Here is a 14,116-nt window from a genome sequence, read left to right as displayed (position 1 = left end):
TGCTGAGCCCATGCACCACAACAGCTGAAGCCCGTGCACCTAGAACCTGTGCTTTGCAACAAGAGAAGCCACTGCAATGAGAAGCCCGCGCACCACAATGAAGAGTAGCCCCCGCTCGCCACAACTAAAAGAAAGCCCGCGCACAGCAATGAAGACCCAATGCAGCCAAAAATAAATAAATAAATAAATTAAAAAACAAAGTAGAATAAAACCAATCTAAATTACTGAAAGCTGTGAATTCGGCAATATGTAATTAAAAAATTTAGCTTTCTTACCAAACTATAGTTTATGATTTCATAGCAGTTACAAAAAAGTCATCTGTCACCTTACCACTTTCCTTATTAGACTTAATTTTTTCTGTTTTCTTCTAGTTCTTTATCATTCACATAATTTTTAAATGATTTAAATCGTAACAGATGTAATTTTTATAATAATACATCTATGATAACTTCTGTTAGGTATATATAGAAATTCCAGTTAGTGGTAATGTTCTAGATTGATATTATGTGGGTTTGCCTTAATAAAAAAGTAGCTAAATATTATTCATATTGTAAGAGTATTAAACTAGAAGTTTGACATATTTATTTTTCTATTGTGACCTGGGACAAGTCACTTAGCTTCTCCATTTCTGTCACTTGTAGATTGAGGATACTCTTATTTCGTTAGTCAACTTCTCAGGGTTTTTAAAAGAAATCAAATGAAATAATCAAGGTGAGAGAACATTGAATAGTATATAGGCCTCTACAGATTACAAGTTATAGCTAATCAGCAAATTTATTTGCATATCAACAATTAATATGCTGAAGTCTTTGAATATATTTCTTCTGTAGAAGGTTAAACAGTTCTTTTCCTTAGTCTTCTCCCATGTTGAAATACTTTCTTTAAAATATAACATAAAAGTTAGTTTCAACTCAATTTAGCCAAACAACCCCAAATTTTATGTTAGTGGAGTTCAAATTACTGAAAATCTGCTAAATGTTTACAATACTTAGTTGCAGTTTTGAGTTTTGTTAAATAAATTATTTTTCTCTGTAGTGTAAACATTTTTTTTTAAATATGAGTTTATGTGGGAACTTAAATTACTTCTACATTTGAGAATATGATAAGTTTTTTTTTTTTTAGGGTGCTCTACAACCATTTGGTAAGCTTCTTTTCTAAGATTATGTATTATTCAACCTCTTTTTTCTTTCTTTAATCCCGGAGGGCCAACACCATGGCCTGGCAGTTTCCATTGGTACCTCTTACATTACTTAAAAATTTGTAGTGTGGACACATGAAGAAGAATGAGACAGATGGGTTGACAGAAAAGAAAAGAGAAAGTTGAAAAAGAAAATGTTGGATGGTAGAAACTGCCTAAAGGACCACAAATAATTCCTTCTGGGGCTGTATGTTGGCTCCATGGTTTAGGTCATGGGTCATCAATTAAGTGATCAGCCTAAGTATGCTGCTTCTGTGAACTCCCATGGTGAGTATTTTACTTGCCAACTGTAGCCTGTCTGACTTGTTACACCAGCTGACTAAAATACTGTAAATAACTCTTACATATATTTTTATGTGTGACAGTTATCAGGAATAGGTGTTAAGTTCATTAGATGACCCATTTTATATATTTATTTTGGTTGTGGACCCTTGTATTCTTGAACTACAGGCTTCGTATGAAATTAGCTTTTTTCCCCTACCAACAAATGTTCTTTCTTGTTTATTTGTCAGTTTTGGAAAACCACTTGCCATGTGACAGTGGTACTCTGTTGATGAATGAAGGGATGCGTGCTGTAACAGTGAGCTGTGGTCTTTTTATTTTCATACACGAACTAATGGCAGGGTCTCCCTGAGGTTGTGGTGGAGAGCAGATCTAACCATCAAGGCCAGGGTTGTTTTTCTTCTCTTCTGTCACCTCATGAATCATGGCTCATGACATCTGGACACATTTTCTGCATAAATGGGTGATATAGTTGATCATCTCTTTTTATAATGAAAAATATCCACAGTTTTTTACTTCATATTTGCTAATTTTTTTCTTTTTCTATCACAATTGAACATTTCTGTATCCTCTTCACTATACCATTCTTCAAGTTAAGGCCAGAGTTGTTTGTCGTGTAAGAGGATTGTAACACAGAGTTTAAATGCAAAGAAGTTGTAAACTGTACAGTGGTTTCTTGATATGCCCCACCATCCATGTTAGTTGATACAAAAATTGTCTGCCTGGTACAGTGAAAGAATTTAGGTGGTGTTGAATAGAATTTGTTTTAAATTTACAGTGACATGATACTTTGCCAGTTAGATGTCACATCCTTTATGAATTCCTCTCTATAGGCAGTTTTAAAGGGAAAAAAAATCTGTATTTGTCATGAAGGTTCTTATGCTTGCTTACTGTCAACACATGCTTATCTGAATATAAAGATCATTGGATTTGGTGTCAAAAGATCTGGGTTTGTAATTTTGCAGATTTAGGAATATGTATGGGTTAAGCCACAGTTATGCATTTTGGTTTATACATTTTGGTGGGAATGGTAATTGGTTAAATCTTTCTGGAATGTAATTTGCAGTATTCATCAGAACAGAAGTGTCACTGACCTAGCAATTCCACTTCTAGAGTTTATGTTAAGGAGATGATTGGACAAGTTCAGAGATGTATGTATGAAGACATTGATAGCAATGTTTATAACAGAAAATTGCTAACAATCCTAAGTGTCCAGATGAATGAACAAATAAAAATGGTGCATCTGCACACTGGAACAATATATAGTCATTAATAATGATTATGTGTTTATAGATATGGAAAAATCCACAGCATATTAAGTAGTTAAAGCCAGTTATAAAATCGTTCATATAGCATAATCTCGTTGAAGCAAAATTGTGTTATATAATATTAATTTTAAAAATGTGTGTATTTATATAATTCTTCTGTGTAAGTTTTTATACCTTTATTTTTATGTTTCTTTTTTTAACTTGTTATTTTGAAATAATTATAGATTCACAGGACGTTGCACACACACGCGCACACACACACACACACACACACACACACACACAGAGTAGTACAGGGGAGGTTCTTTGCATCCTTCCCTGTTTTCCCCAATGGTAACATCTTGCGTAACTCTAGTTCAGTACCAAAACCAGGAAATTGACGCACAAAAGTTATTGAGATTTCAGCAATTAGTTATACATGCACTCATTTGTGTGTACATGTATAGCTCTGTACAGTTTTATCACATGTGTAACCACCACCACAATCAAGATGCATAACTGTTTCATACCAGCAAGGCTCCCTTGTGCTTTCCCTTCATAGCCGCACCCATTCTTTCTATCTTCCGCATCTCTAAACCCTGGCAGCCAGTAATCAGTTTTCCATCTCTATAATTTTTTTATTTCAAGAAGGTTGTGTAAGTGGAATTATACAATATGTAACGTTTTGAGATTGGCTCTTTCATTCAGCATAGTGTCTTTGAGATCTATTCAGGTTGTTCTGTGTATCATAGTTCGTTCCTTTTTTTTTGTTGAGTAGTATTCCGTGTTGTGTGTATACTATAGTTTGTTTCTGTTTAAAGACTTATTGAAGGACATTTGGATTGTTTCCAGTTTTGGCCTGTTATGAATAAAGCTGCTATGAACATTTGTGTACAGGTTTTTGTGTGAATATAAGTTTTTATTTCTTTGAGATAAATGCTCACGAGTTCAATGACTGGGTTATATGGTTAATGCTTAGTTTTATACAAAACTGCCCAAACTGTTTTCCAGAGTGGCTGTATCACTTTACATTCTCACCAGTAATGTATGTGATAACCAGTTTCTCTGCATCCTTGCCAGCATTTGATGTCACTGTTTTTTATTTTAACAGTTCTGATTGGTGTGTAGTGTTTCCTCCTGGTGGTTTTTAGTATGGTTCATTTTTACAATAATAAATACAAATTATTTTCTTTTTTTTTTTTTTTTTTTTTTTTTTTTTTTTTTTTTTTTTTTTTTTTAACATCTTTATTGGGGTATAATTGCTTTACAATGGTGTGTTAGTTTCTGCTTTATAACAAAGTGAATCAGTCATACATAAACATATGTTCCCATATGTCCTCCCCGTTGCGTCTCCCTCCCTCCCACCCTATTTTCTTTTTTAAAAAAGAAAAATTACTTAGATATAAGTTTCTTTTCTGCCAGTTATTAAACGTTACTTAATACTGAGAAGTTTTGCTAGGTGAATAAGGAATATTGATTTCCTTTGTAATCCACTAGTGTTATACTTCTACTGTAGTAACATATTAATGGAAATAAAATCAAAGCAGATCATCTACAGTTGTTTGACACAGCTGTTTTGATACTATTTCAAAATGTAAAACTACTTCAAAAATTACTAAATTATGCCTTATACTTCCCCTCTGCCCCATGGAGGGAAGAAAGGTGAAGACTGGCAAATTACTTATAAGATGTATTAAGGAATAAATATATGCAAAGTTTGACAGTTTAACACTTGTAGATTCATTTCATTTTGTTGTTGAGGGGTTAGGGAGCTCACATGTATTGAGCAGAGTGTTGAGCACTTTCCACATGTTGCTACGTAGTCCTTACAACTATCCTATCAGATGGTGGCATCCTTACACCATTTACATATGAGGAAACTGAGCCGCTCAAATTAAGTATCTTGGCTAGTCATACCAATAGGAATGAGGAAGCTGGAACTTAAATATGTGGCTTTGGAATCTTTCCATTGTATGGGAGCATATGTTGTCTTCAGTAACGGGAATGGTTGGAAATCCACGCGAGCAGTACGCAGGAATGAGTTTGTTAATTGATGGTAATGGTTAAATCGAGAGGGTAGTACACTTGGAGTATAAGAATTGAAAGTGACCAGTCTGTGAATCTAGTGGGAACAGAATCATCTATATTATTTCTGTTACTGTTTCTTACTAGTGTTCCAATTTGGTATATTATTTTAGTGGAATTAAACTAGAATTTTTTTTTTTCTTTTTTGACCACACCATGCACCATGTGGCATCTTAGTTCCCTGACCAGGGATCACACCTGTGCTCCCTAAATTGGGAGGGCAGAGTCTTAACCACTGGACTGCCAGGGAAGTCCCTAAACTAGAATTTTTAAAGATTATGTAGTTGACTGTGTTCTGCTTTAGTAATAGTAGTTTATCCAAGTTTGCTGGCCCAACAGTTGGCAGCAGTGGTTAACTATTGTGGTGGTTGTATCTGGTTAGGCTTTATTATATGTACTACTAGAGGCATTATTGTTGTTGCTCTTCACATTGTCCTTTTGTTTTTTGCTAAAAATTTGAAGATGATTGAAGACATTTAACCATTGTACACCTGGGGCACCTCGCTGCTCTGTGAAGAGTTCTGTTAGTGTGTCTATATATATTATAATATTCCAGCTGGGTTGTTTTTTTTTTAAATATTTATTTATTCATTTGGTTGCATTGGTTCTTAGTTGCGGCAGGCGGGCTCCTTAGTTGCAGCACGTGGGCTCCTTTGTTGCAGCAGGCTGTCTCCTTAGTTGTGGCTCCAGGGCTCCTTAGTTGCAGCATGCATGTGGGTTCTAGTTTCCTAACCAGGGATCAGACCCGGGCCCTCTGCACTGGGAGCGTGGAGTCTTATCCATTGCATCACCAGGGAAGTCCAGTTAGTGTATATTTTTGATTTTTTTTAAAATTTAATTTTGGCTGCATTGGGTCTTCGTTGCTGTGTGCGGACTTTCTCTAGTTCGGTGAGTGGGGGCTACTCTTCGTTGTAGTGTGCAGGCTTCTCATTGCGGTGGCTTCTCTTGTTGCAGAGCACAGGCTCTAGGCGTGTGGGCTTCAGTAGTTGCAGCAGTTGGGCTCAGTAGTTGTGGTGCATGGGCTTAGTTGCTCCGTGGCATGTGGGATCTTCCCGGACCAGGGATCAAACCCGTGTCCTCTGCATTGGCAGGTGGATTCTTATCCACTGTGCCACCAGGGATGTCCAGTTAGTGTATATTTTTGATTCTATGCTTATTGGCTTCCTATTTTATGTAGGATAAAATCCAAATTCCTTTAGATGGCATTAAGATTCTTCTCTCTTTTGCTCTATTTTACCTTGCAAGTCTTCTCTGCTACCTACACGTCCCAGTTACTTAACCTTGTCATGATGTATGTTGGCACACTCAGCAGAGGTGGCAGAGATGACATTGATTATTTGAGACATAACTTAGAAGTAATCCAGCTGTGTTATTGGTATTCATTGGGGAATTTTGTTGTGGAAACTGTCACTGGAGCATGTGGAGAGTGAGAGGTTGACGTTGATGTTCTCTCCCGAGGGAGAGTCTTTTCATGAAATCTAAATAAGGAAGGGAATAGACTTAGGATATAGCCCAGAAATGGCGACATAATGTTTAAGAACTTCCCTATAGTTGTGAAAACCTTGATAACCACTTCCTTGGCGAATTATCTTCAGGGAAGCCCAATGAAGGTTCTTAAAACTGGAAAAATCCCTTAGACCAGTTTCAAATTTTCCAGTGTGTGTGTGAGAGCTTCTTGGGCATGGCTCTCCAGTCCCATAGGTCTCATTGTCCATCGGGGTGTCACCCGCAAAACTGAGATTCCTGTTCTGTGAATCCATCTGTTTATGTTGTTGCTGGAATGATAGCAGCTCTGAGGAGGAGGAGCCTGGTCTGCTGTCACATATAAGGATTGCTTCAGACAGAGTCACACCGGGCCATTGGAGCAATATGATTGTTTATCTAGAGTTTAGTTCCTTTAGCAAATGTTTGATTAAGAGATGAGTTGTTTTAAGTATTTATCCCTAATCTCTCATTAATGACATTTTCCATATTGACCTGATTGTGGAGTTTATGTATACAGGAAGTTTGAAGACCTCTGTGTGATATTAATTTACTTAATCTGTATTGGTATGAATATTTGCTGCCTTTTTGCCCCCCTTTTGTATGCCTCCAGTGCCCCAAATCTGCCTTCAGAAACAGCATTTGTTTTCTAATTGTAATTGTCTTGGAAACATTGGCATATTTTGCATTTCAATTTTACTTTTATTTACTGCAAATGATGATTTGTAAGTTGCCTGCTACCAGAACATCTGAGTTCATTTGTTTAACTAAACAGTACTGTGCAAAAATGCCTATAAACACGCGGCCACAGTTACCAACCACCCCGGTTGCTTACCACCTCATTTTAGCTCTACATCAAGCACATGGGAAAGATTATTCTTAAAATGTTCCGAAAAGTTTAGAAAATTGGAGGATGGAGGGATGGGAGGAAAGGAATTCTATTATAACAGTGTGTTGCTTTTGGCAGGGGTGTGCTTGGCTGATTTCCTTTGTAGAAATAACACTGCAACAAACAGAGCTTTATGAATCCTTCATTTAATAGGTAATTGCCATGTGTTCTTCTTTTGACTGAGCCACTGTACCAGGCGTGGTGGGGGAAGGCACGGATGAATGAGACATTTTCTCTGTTCTCACGGAGGTTATAATCTGGATACTCAAGATGCTTCTGATCGGCAGTGGTGATTGTTGAGGAAGTGTGGTAGCTGTGGTGCTGTTTCAGATCACGGCCATGTGTAGGGGACGCAGGCTTGAGGGGCCTAATTACAGAATGGTAGGTGCTGGCTGGCTAACCACAAGCCAGAGCTTCTAGCAGAGGTGGGATAGTTCCCAGCTTTTCCTGTCTCTTCATCCTTGAGTGACAAAGAAACCAGCCTGCTTCAAAAAGTTATATTATTTTACATTTAGAAACAAATAAGTGTCTTTAAAAATATTTTAATAAAAATTTAAACTTGGGGGCAGATGTTGCCTTGAAATCTGGGGAGTGTGAAGTGTTTCTTGAGGGCCGGGGAAGGAATTTTGTCCTCTGGTAATGAAGTGTCTGACAAAGGCTTTCACTGATTCAGTGCATTTTTATTAAGTGCCTGATTTGTACCAGGCTGAGAATGCTGTGATGAGCAAGGAGCACACAGTCTAGGGGGGCCACAGACATAAATTGGCAGTCTTGCTACCGGGTGCTCAGTTTCATGATTGGGTGCTGTTGGGACAGAAAGCAGGCTTCTTACCTGGTCTTTGGTGATCAGAGGTGGTTTTCTAGAGGAAATGGTGTCCAAACCAACCTCACTAATACATGTTGGGATTAATTCTTTTTTTCAGGCTAACATTGTATTCAAAAGAAATCAGAACCTGGTTTTTGTTTTTGTTTGGGGAACACTCAATACCTTTCTGTTGAGAATGAGTTGAGAAACTGAACTCCATACCACAGCCATCTGGTATATTTTTCCAGGCTTGTAATTGATCATTCTCCAGTGTTGATTAACTCTGCTTCCCAGAACCTTCCAGGCTCTCTGTGACTGCCATACCTTTGCGTACGCATTCCTTGTGTCTGGAAAGCCGTCCCTTTTTGTCTGCCCAACTGCCTTCTCTTCCTCCTTCAGGACAGACAGTCACTTCCTCCAGGATGCCTTCCTTGAGTGCTAAGAGGGTAGGTTGGGACAGGGCTGGGCTTGATCTGCGTACTTCCCCTGCACCAAATAGTCTGTCTGATTCTTCATTCCTCTGTGTAGCCTGGAGGCAGAGGCAGCATCTTTCACAGAGCCCAGCATGTCCTGGGCACCCAGGCAGTGTTTGTTGAACAAGCAAATTCCGAAGCTTTTGAAGATTGTAGCCACATGTATATAATTGAAGCTCTTGGTTCCAACTGGTTTTAAGAGAGTGTTATTGACTCAAAGTAGAAGCACCAGTGAAACAGACTTTATGCATGTGGTCTAGTTATTAGCCTCATAAAACTCTTTACAGTCTTTTGCATTTTATACGTCTTTACTTTTATTTTTTGCCCGAGTAACCCATAAACTGAGTAATTCATAGTTTTCACTTCTTGCCAACTACTGATGTATATTATTAAATCTGACCACAGTGATTTATTATAATAGAAGTCTCTTGGTTATTAACAAAAATCAATTTGATTTAGCATATGTCAGAAAGAGGGGCTTATGTGATGAAGAGAAAGGGCTGTCTCATAGAATCCCAGATGAGAAACACAGCTAGGCTTCAGGAAGAACTGGTCCGAAGAATTACAAGGCCAGCAGGAATCCTGACTGTCCTTTTTGTTTATCTCTGCTGCTCAGTGGATAGAGGATGGCTTCCTATAACCCTCAGCATGGCAGGCCAGTTCCAGCCATACGGAGAACCTGTCTTTACATCTCAATTCCAAATTCCCCAAGACTCTGGCGTAGCTTTTGTTAGATGCCTATCTCTGAGCCATCAGCTATGGCCAGGGAGTGGGGGGTCAGGCTGAACAAGCCCTGTCTACTTCTGCTCACCCCTGAGGAGTAGGTGGGAAGGTAGAAGAAAGGGAGGGGGAGGACAGTAGACAGATCATATGAGGTGGGCAGACTCTCCAAAAATATCTAATACAGGGATAAAGACCAGGGACATGCAAACAGTTGATTATAGAAGCATTTCTAGGTACTTTTGGCTAAAAATTTTTCAATCTTAGGAGAAACTTAAAGATTACTTTGGAAAGATATTTATCTTTTTGAATATGAATATAATTTGAGATTCTTAAGGTAATGGCATATTCACTGAAGTACTTAGTTTTAGCTTTGAGTGTATGTACAGTACTTCTTATACATGATACTGTCTTCAATTGCTGGGAGACAAGTTCTAGAGTAGCTCTAATAGAAATAAAAGGTTAGATTGGAATGTATTTGAAGTTTTCTAGTAGCCATGTTAAAAATGTAAAATAAAAGAGGTGAAATTAATTTTAACAGTATGTTTTATTTAGCTCAGTATATCCCAAATATTATAATTTCATGAACATAAAGATTAATAATGAAGTATTTTCTATTTTTAAAAAAATCTTTGAAACCTGGTATGTATTTTGTATTACAGTTCATCTCAGTTGGGACTGGCCACTTTTCAGGTGGTCAGCCACTACATGTAAGCTAGTGGTTACCATATTGGACAGCATAGTTCTAGAAATAGCTAAAGTAATCCATTTTCTTTCATAGTTTCTCTAAAATTTTCTTGTCAAAAGCATTGGTGCTTATGGATTTTTTTTAAAAAAAGTATGCTTCAGCAGCAACAGCAGAGAACCCTGGGAGGTAGGGGTTTTTAAACTAGCCCTTGAAAGAGTTGCCCATTTGGAGGATTTGCTATGTGCCGTGTGTGTTGGCAGAAAACAACAAAATTTTTAAACCAGTCACCAGGCTGTAAAGCTGGTTCTTGTTCTTCCGCTGATTCCTGGAATGTTACTTAAACTCCTTGGAAGCCTCAGTTTGCTTATCTATTGAAATAGGGTTTATAATTGTCCTGCTCATTAGAAGAGGTTCTCATGTGCTAATAAATTTGAAAGTGCTTTGAAAAACTTTTAAAGGGTTACATAGATGTAAAGCATTATTTTAATTTATTAACTGGGAAAAAAGCACTGCATTTTGGAATCAATAGTAGCTCATTTATTGAGGTTTTACTTTGTGCCAGGCACTGTTCTAAGTGCCTTATACATATTACATAACTTAATAACCACACCTTTTGAAACAGGTACTGTTTTTATCATCTCTGTTTTATGTATGAGAAAACTAAAAGAAGGTTAAACGATCCCTAGGTTATATAGCTAGTAACTAGTTGAATTGGAATTGGAATGCACTTTTTTCTCTAAATTGTGGCAAAACGCACACAACATAAGATTTATCATTTTAGCCATTTCTAAGTGTTTACTTCTGTAGTATTAAGTAAATACATTCACATTGTTTTTTTTTTAATTAATTAATTAATTTATTTTTGGCTGTGTTGGGTCTTCGCTGCTGCACGTGGTCTTTTCTCTAGTTGGGGCGAGCGGGGGCCACTCTTCATTGCGGTGCGCGGGCTTATCATTGCAGTGGCTTCTCTTGTTGCAGAGCACAGGCTCTAGGTGTGCGGGCTTCAGTAGTTGTGGGGCACGGGCTTAGTTGCTCCACGGCATGTGGGATCTTCCCGGACCAGGGCTCGAACCCGTGTCCCCTGCATTGGCAGGTGAATTCTTAAGCACTGCGCCACCAGGGAAGTCCTACATTCACATTGCTGTTTAACTATCTCCATCGTCCATCTCCAGAACTTTTTCATCTTCCCCAACTGAAACTCCATACTCATCAAATACTAACTTGCTATCCCTGCCACATCCCCCCACCTCCCTGTTCCCAACCGCACCAATAGCAACCACCATTCTACTTTGTCTCTATGGATTTGACGTGGACTCATACAGTATTTGTCTTTTTGCAACTGGCTTATTTCACTTAGCATAATGTCTTCAAGGTTCATCCACGTTGTAGCGTGTGTCAGAACTTTTCCTTTTTAAGGCTGAGTAATATTCCATTGTATGTATGTACCACATTTTGTGCCATCATTCATCTGTTGATGGACACTGGTTGCTTCCACCTTTTGGCTATTGCGAGTAATGCTGCCGTGAATGTGGGTGTACAAATATCAGTCCTTTTGGGTATATGTATACCCAGAAGTGGAATTGCTGGATCATATGATAATTCTCTTTTTGATATTTTGAGAAGTTGCCATACTGTTTCTCATAGCACTTGCTCCATTTTACACACCCATCAGCAATGCACGAGGGTCCCAGTTTCTCTACATCCCCTCCAACACTTTTTTTCCTTTTCCCTTCCCTCCCCTCCTCTCCCGTCCCCTCCCGTTCTTTTTTTTTAATAATACCATCCTAATGGTGTGAAGTAGTATTCACTGTGGTTTTAATTCACATTTCCCTAATGACTAGTGATGTTGAACATCTTTTCATATACCTGTTGGCCGTTTTTATGTCTTTGGAGAAATGTCTATCTGAATCCTTTGCAGATTTTTAAACTGGGTTGTTTGGGGTTTTTTGTTGCTGTTGAATCAGAGTTTTAAAAAAATATATCCTGGATATTAGTGCCTTATCAGGTATGTGATTTGCAAACATTTTCTCCCATTCTGTTGGGTTGACTTTTCACTCTCTTGGTAGTATCCCTTGATGTGCAAAAGTTTTTAATTTTGGTTAAGTCCAATTTATTTATGTTTTCTTTTGATGCCTGTGTTTTTGGTGTCATATGTAAGAAATTACTGCTGGATCCACTGTCCTGTAGCTTCCCCAGTTTTTAAATCTAAGAGTTTTATGTCTTTCTCTACTATCTCTGTGTCAATTTGCATTGGCTTCTGTTTTTCTGTATATTTATAAATTATTGAAGCTTATGTCTGTGTTTTCTCTCTTTTCTTGCCTTGTTTCTTTTTTGTTGTTGTTGAACTATTTGAAAGTATTATAGAAAAATAATGGCATTTTTCTAAATAACTATAATCCTGTGATCAGTACTTCCTTGGAAATGGGCACATGAGGCCCCTGCCTTGTGCTCTGTGTTTGAGAAACCTTTCTCGAATTTTTCTAAGTCCCATCAGCCCCACCTCTCCTCCCTGCCTCAATACCTAAAAGGCAAGGCGCCCCAAGTGCTTTTCTTTAGGAGTCTCATGTTGAGAATTATAGTAAATTTTCTAATTACATTGAGAATAGAAGCTTTATTTAGCTGATATTATTGTTTACCACTGTACACCTTATTTTCCTTCTAAATTGTCTTTCTTTTTATGTATTCCTTTAACTGGTTAGTATGTACATAGTTAATGTTATAGTTATTAATTACCTTTTTTCTCATTTTCCAGTACCGAGTTGAAGCTCTTGGAGGAGGCAACCATTTCAGTCTGCAGGTCTTTAGGTAAGGAGGAAAAATGAATGTGTGTGTGTGTATGTGTGTGTGTGTGTTTGTGTGTGTGTGTGTAATGTGTATATATATGTATGTGTGTGGAGACAGTTATTTCAAAATTTCTGTTACAGATTTTGCTGGTACAATGTGAATTGAATTAATGAAGTGATATATTTTTGTTGATGATGATAATTATAATTGTACTAATAATTATATTCTTGGTGCTTATTGATGCCTCTAGAGGTTCTCATTCAGTTAACAGCAATGAGACACATGCTTGGTTTATTTGCAGTAGTGGTAATGGGCTCCACTAAGCCGTAGAGCTTATTCTTTTTACAAATTTTGAAATACTGAGAAAAACCCAAAATATTCTTTGTTTTGTAGTTGCATGTATAGTTCCTAGAGAATATGGATCATTCATCCTTTGCTTTGCCAACTGCACGTACTAAATATGCTGTTGCTGGCTGTGTTAACTAGAATAATTATCACTCATTAATAGGAAAATATATTAGGAATCTTCTCAAATTAGTAATAACAACTTGATATTATGGTAAAGTGCATGGGCTCTGGAATTATTTTATGGTCTTAATTATAGCTCTGTTATTACTAGCTGAGCTTTAATTTCCTCATCTAAATTGCAGGATTCTCATGGGAAGAAGTCAGATAACATACGAAACATCCAGTATAGTGCCTAGCATCTCGTCATTATTCATTATTTATGTCAACAAATGTTACCTTTTTTTGGACCTCATTTCTCAAATACTTTGCTTTCAAATTGGTAGCAATTGGAAAGAAATGTATGCTTTAAAAAATGTGAATGGTTATACTTACATTTCATTGTTGCTTTGAAAATTAGAGATAACGTATCTGTGAAACGACTGGTGGACAGGAGCTTAATAAGTGATGACGAGCTTGTTTTTAAATCAAGCTTATGGATGTGCTCCATGTAAACTATGTGGCTAACTCCCATATAAGTTACTCTGCCAAAAACAGTCTTTGATGAAATATTTTTGCTTTTAAAAACAAATTATGTTGGTAATGATAGAGGTGGTATTACAATAGTTGCCTTGAATTTTGTCTGCAGTTATAACCATAGATTTGAGGATTTTGCGCTAAACAGAGCTGACTATCAAAAACCTATATGACAGTTTGCTGAAAATTAATTTTATGTAACAGTGATATTAATGCAGTTATTATGATGATGGTTTTTAATGTGACCTTGGGGTTTTACAAAAATAACATTTTTTTTTTTTTTTAAATAACATTTTAAAATTGGGAGTAATAGTTACTTATTAATACAATGTGGAAAGCATACTAAAATGTAAAAAAGGCAGTAATTGCTCATATTCCACAACCCTGACATAGCTATTGGTAATATTTTGCCTTCTGTTATTTATTCTTTGGATATACATTTACATGCATATTAAATACACATACTCAATTATTTTAATCTG

At 37.1% G+C, this 14,116-nt stretch overlaps 1 protein-coding gene across 1 annotated transcript in view; it reads left to right on the top strand.

Moving 5' to 3' along the window:
* DYM (dymeclin) overlaps nt 1-14,116 on the top strand; it is a 370,766-nt gene that overhangs the window by 42,103 nt on the left and 314,547 nt on the right. The window contains exon 3 of the mRNA XM_027118470.1: nt 12,622-12,674. Coding sequence (XP_026974271.1) covers nt 12,622-12,674 — 53 coding nt within the window. The remainder of the gene's footprint in view (nt 1-12,621; nt 12,675-14,116) is intronic.

This window comes from Aethalodelphis obliquidens, unplaced genomic scaffold (assembly GCF_003676395.1).
Source record: "Aethalodelphis obliquidens isolate GAN/ISIS:26980383/991018 unplaced genomic scaffold, ASM367639v1 scaffold19, whole genome shotgun sequence".
In the NCBI taxonomy this organism is placed as follows: domain Eukaryota; kingdom Metazoa; phylum Chordata; class Mammalia; order Artiodactyla; family Delphinidae; genus Aethalodelphis; species Aethalodelphis obliquidens.
The sequence above is the reverse complement of the archived record's forward strand: the minus strand, read 5'-3'. Positions and strand labels throughout refer to the sequence as shown.